Consider the following 12,689-nt stretch of genomic DNA (forward strand, 5'->3'; position numbering starts at 1 on the left):
TAAGTGCTCATTTAGACCCTTGCTCAGAAGAGGCAGGTTTTTACTGAATCATAGTATCAGTCACCCTCTGCCAGAACTGCCTTAGCATCTTCCTCCAGGGCTGCACAGACTGGTTTAAGGCTCTCTTTCCACTAGATGGGGCTGGACTGAGACTAAGAGGGATTTCTGGTGCAGGAGAGGGAACGTTAGAAGAAACCGTAGTCTATAATGCAGCGATGGGCTTGTGCCTGTTTGTAAAAGGATGCCCCAGATTGCTTTGACTGTTTTTACCACCTCTGCTTTCACTGCAGTGCGATTGGGCTGACTTCAGAATGTGTGTGTATGAGAACTCTTAAGTAGTGAAGGAGGTTTTTCTTGCCTGTTTTGTCCCTCCTTTGTCTGTTCTCATGTGTTTAAAATGTGAATAGGTGCTTATAGCAAAGATCTGCGGGCCTACATATAAGACGCCCTTCTGTTTACGGGTAAGCAGAATGATAAAAATAACTGGCTCTATGGTGAATCAGTGGAATTTTACTGACTTGCTCTCCAAATGTGTCTGCAGCTAACTCCAAGAGTGCTGGCACCCTCTCTAGAGGAGATTGATTCTCCTCTGTAGTTTTCCCGTTAGCTAACGTTTCTATGTTCTTGTGCTTTCCTGCCAGCGTTAAGTCCAGGCCAGCATCCTGACCCCATTCTTGTGTGTAGGTGCTTCACGATGGGGTTTCAGGGCAGGGCTGCTGTGGCCTTGGAGGTTTCTTTTTAGTGGCAGTGTCCCAAGATTTGTAAGAATTCTGCAGCAGGTTTGGTAGTTTTTAAAATGTATGAGACCCAACGGATTTTAAAAAAGGAATGGGGCTTTTCCATGCAGAGGCTGTCTTGCTTTTAAGGAGAATAATTCACTGCTTCAGTGAAGCCTGAATCCAGCAAGGTTTAACGGATACAGTCTAGGAACTGGCATTCAAACGGATCTGTTTCCTATGTTCCAAAAGGCTTGAAGAGGCTTCCTGGCTGCAAATCCCTCTCCTCTCCCTCCCCCACCCCACTCACGGGGAGCCACTGAGCGCTTCAGTGGAAATTTCCACTCATCTGCGAGGGGGAGGGCGAGGCTGTGAGTGAGTGTGTGACTGAGAGAGACAGACAAAGAAAACTCACATTCAAGCAGGCACTTTCTATGGACAACTTGTAACTGTAGGGTGAAGACGGAAGTGAAATAAAAACCAAATAGAACCTTTAGTGTTTAGGTGCGTTGCAAGAAGCCACTCGGGTGGGTGAGGTCTGGCAGGCTGCAGAGCATTGTGTCAGGAGGCCACTGAGTGGTTTGCTGGTCTTGTTGCCTAGAGAGGAGGGCAGAAAGGACGCTGAGGGCTGCTGGCTCCCTCGAGAAGCTGAGCTGGGGATGGAGTATGCTTGGTGGCACTGGACTCAGTCTGTCCTGGGCAAGCCCTTTCTCTGGGTCTTCTCAGATCTCTGTGGGGTTTCAGTCATGTAGTGGAGAGTTTTGTAGTGTGTGTCTTAAGAAATATAGAAAGGGTTAACTGTTACCTTCAAGACCACGTGGGCAGTTCTGCCTACGAGATGGTTCCCTGTTCCTCCAACTTTTGAACATGGGACTGTGATGAGAAAGGCACTAGTGTACTAAACCTTTTTTTGTCCTTTCTCTCCTTGCCGGTATCCATCATTTCCTTGCTTCTACTTCTGCAGCGTTGGTGCCACCTAAAATCCAAGTGCTTTTCTATAGAAAAGAGAGAAGCTGATGTCTACCTTGCGGATGAAGTGATTCTATAATGAGAACCACATGTGGGACAATACACCTTGAAATGTCAACACCACTGGGATTTGTGTTGAAGGCGAGAGCAGTGCTACCCTGGCTACCTGGTGTGCAGAACCATTTCACTGGTGCTACTGAACATGTAGTTGGAGGTGCTGGGAATGTAGACTGTAGTTAGATTTGAGATTGCTAAACTGGATTTTTCCAAAATGATTGGTTCATATATTGATTTAATCACCGATTAGAGTAAATGTGGAGAATGGAAAACTGGCTATTTGGAGAACTTGATTTTTTTTTTTTTTCCTTATTGGAATGTCAGCTTTTGGGCATGTCTAGGCAGTTGTAATTATAGTCATAATTGTAAACTACCTTGAGTGAGGAGCTTATCCCGAGAATGGAGATGCGAGTCTACATGTTAGACGTGTTACGACGTTTGGTCTTGTGTTTTGATTCTGCGTAGCTAGGTTAGGGGAAGAAGCAAATATTGTTATCTCATTGTGGGATAAAGGTGGAGCAGATTCCTCTGGAGATACCGAGCCCCTCTTTTGGCCCCCTTCCTTGAACAGCAGCTCATCTGTATTTCAGAATGGCTTCTCCATGGCAGATTTCAGTGGGATGTAGGGAGTTCCGAGGTTGTTTTGTCAACCTAATTCCTGTTTTTACAGGTCTGTTATGGACCTGTGTTGTCATGGGAAGGGGATCCTTGTAGGCATCAGAAGCTGCCCAGACCTACAACTCCAAGTAGGCTGTTTCTGGGCTTCACTTCTCATTGTCATTCCTTAGGTCACCTGTGGTTAGAAAACCCCACTAATATGTATAAAATAGGTAACTAACATTAGAACCTGCTGTATAAAAAAATAAATAAAATGAAATTCAAAAAAGAAAAGAAAAACCCAGTAGCTAGGAGTGAGGTGTCCATGACCGCCGCGTCATTTCCACAGTCTCCTGCGGGACTGGGAGATGTGTGCAGGTCTTGGAAGCCTGGGTTTCTGCTAACACTGTGGCCCTTGTGACTTCTCTCCCCAGCTGGACTCAATGTTCCAGGGGGTCAAGGCCATGTGTACCTCATCTTTTTAGTCTCCTGAGGTTTGCCCATAGTAGATGTTCATTGATGGTTAAGTTTGTCCAAGATAAATCAGTGAGAAGAAGAATATATCCTGGCAGTAACCAAGAATTGGTCAGTGCATCTCTGTGTGGGAAAGCCTTAAAGAACTATTGACCTGTGTGCTTGGGCCGCTAAGGCAGATAGAGGTTGTCCTGGACTCCTGCTTGTTTCCCTCACAGTGGGGAGGGACAGCTTGGTTCCCTGGAGGGAGATGTGGAGGTAAGAGGTTAGCTATTTTTTTAAATTAAATTAATTTATTTTATTTGTTTTATTTTTGGCTGCATTGGATCTTCGTTGCTGCACCCGGGCTTTTCTCTAGTTGCAGCAAGCAGGGGCTACTCTTCGTTGTGGTGCGCGGGCTTCTCATTGCGGTGGCTTCTCTTGTTGTGGAGCACAGGCTCTAGGCATGTGGGCTTCAGTAGTTGTGGCACACGGGCTCAGTAGTTGTGGCACACGGGCTCAGTAGTTGTGGCTCGCGGGCTCAGTAGTTGTGGCTCACGGGCTTTAGAACACAGGCTCAGTAGTTGTGGGCTTAGTTGCTCAGCAGCATGTGGGATCTTCCTGCACCAGGGCTCAAACCCGTGTCCCCTGCATTGGCGGGTAGATTCTTAACCACTGCGCCACCAGGGAAGTCCAAGAGGTTAGCTTTCAACTGTGAATGTAAGGTTAGCTTTCAACTCTGAATACAGTAAGATCTGCCCATCTCTGAGCCACTCCTAGCCCCTTCTCTGTCTTGGTGGTGTTTCCTTTTTGTGGAAATTTCCACAGTGCAATAAGGAGCATGGGAGTAGAAGCAGTCTTGCCCACATGCGCCCCAGGCGTAGATCAACAGTGTGATAAGCATGAAGTGACTGTCACAGCTGTGGCTGTGGGCACTAACCCATTTGCATCTTGGCCAGTGCTTTTGTTTGGGTTTGGTTGCTGGATGAGTGTCCTGACTGGTAGAGGGAAGGCAGAGTAGCTAAAAGAAGGTAAAGGCTGGAGGGGTTTTGGTAGTAACAGAGCCTCCTGAAGCCAAACTTAGGGTTCTCAGACCTTTTTCTAGTGCTTTTCTTTATCCTTGAGAAACCTTCAGAATGCCAGTTGCTGGCTAGCAAGAGATGTAGTTGACAGAGTGGGAGCTGAGGGGTCTGGAGTCTGGATCCTGCCTCTCCCTTTGTGACCTGGTGCAGACCAGTTCCCTTGAAAGCAGCGGAAGGGGTTGGACTGCGTCGTCTTCATGGTCCTCTCCCCATTCACTGAGGTTCTGTAACCCAGTGATCCCAAAGTTCTCTGTGGCTTCTTATGTCCTGGAGTCAAAAGACGTACTCTTAGAATCCTGGCTGAGGCCGCTTAGTAGCTGAGTGACCTTGAACTAACGACTTAATCATTATAAAATTCAAAGGAGATAATGTGTAGGAAACCACTTTGAACAGTGCTAGTTGTTGCTGGGGAGAAGGCTGCTGGGCCCACACCAGCACCCAGCACCACTTCCTCTTGCACCTCCTGAGTTGCCACATGGAGTGGAGCTTCCACTTCCTCCTCCTCTCCCTCAGGAACTGTTTAAAAGAAAGTTCTATCTAAGACACTTGCCTTTACATTTCTGAAATAATATCTGGCCTCTAGTTTCCATCCTTGGGTATTCTTTTTACCCTTATCACAAAATGGTATCCAAAAAGCTTTGGGTTATTTCTTAGCATTATTTGGTGAGTGCCAGTGTATGGAGGATACTGCTCAGGAAGACTGCACGATAACTGATTTGTGGGCAGATGAGTTGCTTGTTGGCTATCGTAGACACACTCTCTCTTAGAAACATGTTTAGACTCAGAGGCTAGCCCATAAAAATACCTCTGTGGTGTAGAAGAATGGAAAATGGAAGAAGACAATGCTTGCTGAACCCCAGATATGCTATCTGAGTAACTTGAATACTTGACCGTAAAGACGGGCAGGCTTAACTCACTAGAGCAAGAGACACCTGTGTACTCTCTGGTGGGGGGGTGTGGAGCATTTACAGGGCTGGCAGTGGTAACTGTGCCCAGAGCATGTCAGGCCCTCGCTAAGCATTTCCCTCCATATGTTACCCTGTGTAATAGATGGCATTTCACAGTGCACTGCCTCCGGCTATCAGGGCTTTAAGTGGAGTAAAGCAAAAGAGGAAGATACTTCTAGGGAAACTAGACGAAAAGCAAGGAAAGAGGAGGGAGCTCAGAGAGGACGTATATGTGTTTAAAGAAGAACTGCCGCTATAGAACGAAGTATTGTGGGATGTTAACAGACAGAGGGTGAGGTCATAACTTGTCCATGGTAGCTAGGCAAGACATTTTGATGTATACTGGATGAAAGAACAGATGGATAAAAAAAGGGAAGAGAGATGCTGGAGGCCATGTTGAATGAGAGCGTTCCCAGCCCTGGCCACCAGGCGGCCATAATTATTGGGGGTTGGAGGAGTGGGAAAAGTGCTGAGAGTTGACAAGGAGAAGGTAATTTAAGGTCGATTACACTTTTTTTTTTAACATCTTTATTGGAGTATAGTTGCTTTACAATGGTGTGTTATTTTCTGCTTTATAACAAAGTGAATCAGTTATACATATACATATGTTCCCATATCTCTTCCCTCTTGCGTCTCCCTCCCTCCCACCCTCCCTATCCCACCCCTCCAGGTGGTCACAAAGCACCGAGCTGATCTCCTTGTGCTATGCGGCTGCTTCCCACTAGGTATCTATTTTACGTTTGGTAGTGTATATATGTCCATGCCACTCTCTCACTTTGTCACAGCTTACCCTTCCCCCTCCCCATATCCTCAAGTCCATGCTCTAGTAGGTCTGTGTCTTTATTCCCATCTTACCCCTAGGTACTTCATACACTTATTTTTTAAGCTCTAATTCAGAGCCTTACTCAAGGTAAGTAATCAGTAATTAACCATTGAACAAATGAGCAGTTCTTAAGTTGGGTGATTGCAACCGTAGTGCCTGCTTTGTGGAGTAGAAATAAACAAGTAGAATTAAACCTTGGAAGATTTGGCCAAGTTGGTGTGTAATTTTCAGAGTAAGCCCAAATGGTGGTCTCATTGGTGAGCACACGTGCAAGTCAGTGATCAAGAAGTTTGCCAGGTCGTGGAGGAATTGGCATTTTTATTTCATTTCTTCGTTGTTGTTTTTTTTTGCGGTACGCAGGCCTCTCACTGTTGTGGCCTCTCCCGTTGCGGAGCACAGGCTCCGGACGCGCAGGCTCAGCGGCCATGGCTCATGGGCCTAGCCGCTCCGCGGCATGTGGGATCCTCCCGGACCGGGGCACGAACCCGTGTCCCCTGCATCGGCAGGTGGACTCCCAACCACTGCGCCACCAGGGAAGTCCTTTATTTCATTTCTTGAAAAACCCTCGGCGTCTTCATCAGCTGTAGTTACTCCTCATCACCACCACTCTATATCGAGTCATTCACCAAGTCCTGCTCATTCAACTTCTACATACCATTTAAAAATCAACAGCTTTGTAGAGGTATAAATGACACATAGTAAACTGCACATATATGTCAACCCATGAAATCACCACAATCAAGATGATAAATTGGTCACCCTAAAGTTTCCTCCTGCCTCTTGTGATCCTTGCTTCCACTTATCCACCATCTGATCTCCTTTCTTTCACTATAGATTAGCTTATGTTTTCTAAAATCTTATTTAGATAGAATCAGACAGTATGTACTCTTTTTTACTCTAGTTTCTTTTACTCAGTGAAATTATTATGAGATTCATCAGTGGTATGTATTAATAGTTTATCCCTTTTTATTGCTGAGTAGTATGCCATTTTATGGATATACTACAGTTTGCTTATCAGTTTACATGTTAATGGATATTTGTGTTATTTCCAGTTTCGGGTTGTTACAAGTAAAGCTGCTATGAACATCGATGTAGAAGTTGTTCTGTGGGCATATGCTTTAATTTTCTTGGGTAAACCTAGGAATGGAATGGCTTGATCATAATGGCAGATGTATGTTTAACTTTTTAAGAGACTGCCACACTGGTTTCCAAAGTTGGTTGTATCATTTTGCATTCCCACTAGCAGTGTATGAGAGTGTCAGTTCCTCTACATGCTCACCACACTTGGTATGGTCATTTTTTAGCCATTCTAGTAGGTAACTCTTTGTGGTTTTAGTTTGCATTTCTCTAACGACTAGTGGTATTAAGCATCTTTTCATATGCTTCTTCGCCATTGTATATCTTCAGTGAAATGCCTTTTCAAATTTTATGTCCATTTTTAAAAATTGTTTTTTTAATTAAACTTTGAGAGTTTTTAATATTCTAGAAATAAGTCCTTTATCAAATATGAGTTTGCAAGTCCCAGTGCATGGCTTGTCTTCTTATTATCTTAAGAGTGTCTTTCAAAGAGCAGTTTTTAATTTTGATGAAGTCTAAAATATCAAAGTTTTCTTTTATGGATTGTGCTTTTGGTGTCATGTCTAAGGAATCTTTGCTTAACCCAAGGTCACAAGGATTTTCTCCTGTGTTTTCTTCTAGTTTTCTAGCTTTGTGTTTTATGTTTAGATTCGGGTTCTAGTTTGAGTTAATTTTTGTATATGGTACAAGCATGGATCAAAGGCTCATTTTTTTGCCCATGGATATCAAATTGTTCCAGCACCTTTTGTTGAAAGGACTATCCTTTCTTTACTGAATTGCCTTTGCACCTTTGTCACAAATCAGTTGTGCATTTGGATCTATTTCTGAACTCCCTATTCTATTGATCTATTTGGTTATCTTTATATAAATGCCATACTGTCTTGATTACCATAGCTATATAGTAAGTCTTGAAATCAGGCAGTGTTAGTCCTTCAACTTCATTCTTTATCAAAGTTGTTTTGGCTGTTCTTAGTCTTTTGAATTTCTATGTGAACTTAAGAATCAGTTGTCAATTTCTAACAAAAAAGCCTTAGGATTTTGACTGGGATTCTTTTTTTTTTTTTTTTTTTGCGGTACGCGGGCCTCTCACTGTTGTGGCCTCTCCCGTCGCGGAGCACAGGCTCCAGACGCGCAGGCTGAGCCGCCATGGCTCACAGGCCTAGCCGCTCTGCAGCATGTGGGATCCTTCCGGACCGGGGCACGAACCCGCGCCCCCTGCATCGGCAGGCAGACTCTCAACCACTGCACCACCAGGAAAGCCCCTGACTGGGATTCTTTTGACTCTTTATGTCAGTTTGGGAAAACAGACAACTAAGCAAGTTGAATCTTCCTACCCACGAACAAGGTATACCTCTCTATTTATGTATGTTTTCTTTAACTTCTTTCAGCAATGTTTTATAGTTTTAATTTACAAGTCTTGCACATCTTCTGTCAGATTTATCACTAAATATTTAATTTCAAGGTCTGATTATTTGTTGCTAGTATATAGAAATACAGTTGATTTTTGTTTATTGATCTTGTATCTTGCAACCTTGTTAAACTTACAGTCTGGTATCTTTTCCATAAGCTTCTTCAGATTTTTCTGTATACACGTTCGTGACATCTGCAAATAAAGACAGTTTTACTTTTTCCTTATCAACCTGGATGTTTTTTGTTTGTTTGTTTTTCGCGGTACATGGACCTCTCAGTGTTGTGGCCTCTCCCACTGCAGAGCACAGGCTCTGGACGCGCAGGCTCAGCGGCCATGGCTCACAGGCCCAGCCGCTCCGTGGCATGTGGGATCTTCCCAGACCGGGGCACAAACCCGTGTCCCCTGCATCAGCAGGCGGACTCTCAACCACTGCACCACCAGGGAAGCCCAACCTGGATGTTTTTTACTTCTTTTTTTTCTTGCCTTATTGCACTGGCAAGGCACTTCAGTAAAATGTAGATAGAAGTAATGAGAGTAGACGTTCTTGTTTGTTCCCGCTCTTAGGGGGAAAGCATTCAGACTTTGACCAGTTAGTATGATGTTAGCGGTAGGTTTTTCAAAGATGCTTTTTATAAGGGTGTAAAAGATTCCTTCTTTCCCGAGCTTGCTGAGAGTTTTTATCAGGAATGGATATGGGATTTTGCTAAATGCTGTTTTCTGCATCTATTGGAATGATCACATGGTTTTTCTTTTTTAGTTTGTTAATATGGTGATTTTTGTTGACTTTCAAATGTTAAGCCAATCTTGCATTCTTGGACTAAATCCTACTTGGTCAGGATATATTGTCCTTTTTATATATTCTAGGAGTCAATTTGCTAAAATTTTGTTTAAAATCTTTTCATTTACGTTTATGAGGGATGTTGGTCTGTTTTTTTCTTTTCTTTTAGTGTCTTTGTGTGGTCTTGGTACCAGGGTAATGCTGACTTCATAGGACAAGTTCAAAAGTGTTGTCCTACTTTCCAGACCAATTTGTATCAGAATTGGTATTTTTTTCTTAAACATTTGGTAGAGTTTGCCAGTGAAACCATTTGTGCCTATAGTTATCCTTGGGGGAAGGTTTTTAACTACAAATTTAATTTCTTTGATAGATATAGGGCTATTCAGGTCATCTGTTCCTTTTTGAGTGAGTTTTGATAGTTTGTATTTTTCAAGGAATTTCAGTTGTCAGTTTAGGTTGTCAGTTTATTGCAAAAGTTTTTTTTATGATATTCCCTTACCATTCTTTTAATATCTGTAAACTTTGTAGTCGTTTCACCTTTCTCATTCCTAAATATCGGTAATTTGTATCTTCTCTCTTTTTACTGATCAATCCGATTGGAATTGTATCAGTTTTATTGATCTCAGGGAACTAGTATTTGGTGTCACTGATGTTCTCTATTGTTTTTCCTGCTTCAGGGATTTGTGCTCTGATTTTTATTATTTTCTTTTTTGGTCTTACTTTGCATTTAATTTGCTCTTCTTCTCCTAGTGTCTTAAGGTGGAAGCTGAGGTCATTGAGTTGAGGCCCTTCCTCTAGTCTTACAGAGATGTTTAGTGCTGTAAGTTTACTGCGAAGTACTGCTTTAGTGGCATTCTCCAGATTTGATGTGTTGTTTTCATTTTCATTCAATTCAAAGTATTTTGTGATTTCCCTTTTGATTTCTTCTTTGACCCATAGGTTATTTAGATGTATGTTTAGTTTCCAAGTATTTGGGGATTTTCTCAAGATTTTTCTGTACGACTCGAATCCCTTTAGATGTATTGAAAATGAGCCCATATTCTGGGCTCATTTTATGGCCAGAATATGGTCGTCCTTGGTAAATGTTTTGTATGCCCTTGAGAACCAGTATGTATCTTGCTGTTGTTGGGTGGAGGGGTCTATAAATGTCAGATCCAGTTGGTTGAGGGTGGTGTTTGCTTCTTCTCTAACCTTGCTGGTTTTCTGTATACTAGGTCTGTTGATTACTGAGAGGAATGTTAAAAGTTTCCACCTATAATTGTGGATTTGTCTCTTTCTCTTTTCAGTTCTGTTAGTTTTTACTTTCTGTATGTTGTAACTCTGTTATCTTTAAGTACACATTTAGGAATTTTGCGTCTTCTTGGTGAACCCATCGTTAAGTATTGTCTCTTTTTTCCCCTGATAATTTTTTTTTGCTCAGAAGTCTCCTTTGTCTGATATTACTGTAGCCACTTCAACTCTCTTTTGGTTAGTGTTTTTGCATGATATATATTTTTCTGTGCTTTAACTTTTAATTATTTTTACTTGAATAACTTTCCCACTAGGCTTGTGAATGGTCACATGGGAAGTTGGGAATTTTTCATATGAGTTTTGAACCCTCTCCTTGTGTAGAACTACACAAAATGCCATACTTTTTCTAATAACGTTCTTCGTTGCTGAATTTGTTCATTTTTACTTTGGTCTTTCCTGCTTTCTGTGAGAATTCCACCTTTCATGCCAACACACCACTGTGAAATATTTACTGTGGACCTGATGTACGTTAGCCTATGCTCAAGGTGCTGGGGGATGTAGCAACAAAGTCCTTCTTCCTAGGGCAGTTATGTTTCAGTGGAGTGAGACAGACTGTAAACAAATATACACTGTGTTAGTGGTGATAAAGTGCTATGGGGAAAAAAATAAAGCATTAAGAAAGGGAGGTAAGAGGGATGAGGCTGGGTGGGTGGGGCAGAAGGGCTGTCTGACAAGGTGACTTTTGGACAAGACGTGATGGAAGTGAGGGATGAACTGTGTGGAACTAGGGTGAAGAATATTTCTGGTAGAGGCACAAAGAGTGCAAAGACCTAGGATGGGAATATGCTTGGGAGAAGAGTGTGGCTGGAATCAAATAAGTGGTGTCAAAGGTCATCTGAACCAGCTGGAACATTGTAGAATTCTGAAATACTGCGCTGAAAACTGTCCTTTAACAGCACCGTGGTCCAAACCAAACAGTACAAGTGAGGCTTCAACTTTTGCAACAGAGCATGGGTGGGGTGGGCAGGGAATAGAGACACTTATTCCTTTGCATCGGCATACAGCCAACTACTGATAAAGTTATTAAGACTGAAGACCAGTGAGCTGTATGAGATGTCTGTCTGTATTAGTCTGGTCTGAGTAGATGAATGTTAAATTCTTTCTGTCACCCAAGATTCAAGTACTTTTCTTTTGTTCCTTGTCAGTTCTTGAATGTGCTGGATAGTCTTAGATGAGTCCCAGGCCTTTCTTAACCTTTTTCTAGTTTGTGAAGTATGGCTGATGCTTACTGTATCTCTTAGGTGCGTTAAGTCACTTGTAAAATCCTTTGGAAAATTAGAAGACTCATAGAGTTTTCACAAAAATCATCAACTAATGGATTGAAAAATTCAGTGGAGTGTAATGGGAAAGGCCGTAGGAAAAGGGAGGTCAGGCACAGCACTACACTTGGGTTCAGCTGGTCAGCTCGCAGTTTCTCTTTTGACAAAGATGTGTATGTGTGTTTGTAGGTAGTTGATGTCTGTATGTGGAGAGGAGTAAAACAAAAACATAGACCAAAATAGTGAGATTACTGTATTTCAGAATGCAGCACATTCACAAATTTTTATTTTATTGCAGGTATTTCTTGGTGGATTTTTACGCACCGACAACAACTGTTGAAGGCATAATGGAGCATTTGTCTCGAGACATTGATGTGATTAGACCAAATATTGTAAAACACCCTCTGACCCAGGAAGTGAAAGAGTGTGAAGGGATCGTCCCAGTCCCACTTGAAGAAAAGCTGTATTCCACCAAGAAGAGGAAGTGAGAAGATTCACCAGATTTTAGCCTTCAGTTTAATTCTCTCACTTTTGAGCACCATGGATTAATAACTGACCAGCCTGATCTTTATGTAAGAGGGTGCTTTCAGTGCCCTTTGATTTTTCTAAGGTACTTTTAGTTCTTGATCCCCTTTGCTGTGAAAAGTCGGGGAATGGCCTCCTTAGAGCCACATTGTAATATATGGCATCAGCGTTCCCTGCTCGATTGCGTTTCACGAATGTAATTTGTCAGTGAGGACTTTGCCCTACAGCAGCACTAACACTGCTTTGAAGAGCAAAGATTATAAAAACCACTTTGGATTACACGCTAGTCATTCAGACTGTATACCACCATGCAAAATAAAAATTTAAGACCATCGTATTATATGAGTAACTTTTGATCAGAGTGAAAGTCTGTGATTTTAAAGAACTTTTGCCTCGTCACCTCCCCCAGCACTGTGCCCCATCCAAAGCCTCACAGCTCCGGTCTGCCCAGAATGCTGGCAGCGTGTGGGCGGGGCTCCCGGTTACCAGCGCAGGTTCAAGACTGGGAGAAGCCACGGTGAGGGCAGGTGGGATGTGTCTGTCCCTTGACTCCTGGGCAGTCACTTTTCCTTTCCTCTCACAGTTAACTTGTCCTTGTGGTGGGGGCTGCTCTTGGTAGAGGGGCGTGTGTGTTCTGTGGCAGTTGGTGGTGGCGCTGCTTCCTGTCATTCCTCTGCCAGTAGCACTGCTTTCTCACTGTCCCTC

At 42.9% G+C, this 12,689-nt stretch overlaps 1 protein-coding gene across 1 annotated transcript in view; it reads left to right on the forward strand.

The window, feature by feature from the left end:
- Window positions 1-12,321, forward strand: part of MRPS6 (mitochondrial ribosomal protein S6) — a 66,048-nt gene extending 53,727 nt beyond the window's left edge. The window contains exon 4 of the mRNA XM_073804465.1: window positions 11,758-12,321. Coding sequence (XP_073660566.1) covers window positions 11,758-11,947 — 190 coding nt within the window. The 3' untranslated portion in view covers window positions 11,948-12,321. The remainder of the gene's footprint in view (window positions 1-11,757) is intronic.
- The last annotated feature ends 368 nt before the right edge of the window (window positions 12,322-12,689 follow it).

This window comes from Tursiops truncatus, chromosome 4, assembly GCF_011762595.2.
Source record: "Tursiops truncatus isolate mTurTru1 chromosome 4, mTurTru1.mat.Y, whole genome shotgun sequence".
Lineage (NCBI taxonomy): Eukaryota > Metazoa > Chordata > Mammalia > Artiodactyla > Delphinidae > Tursiops > Tursiops truncatus.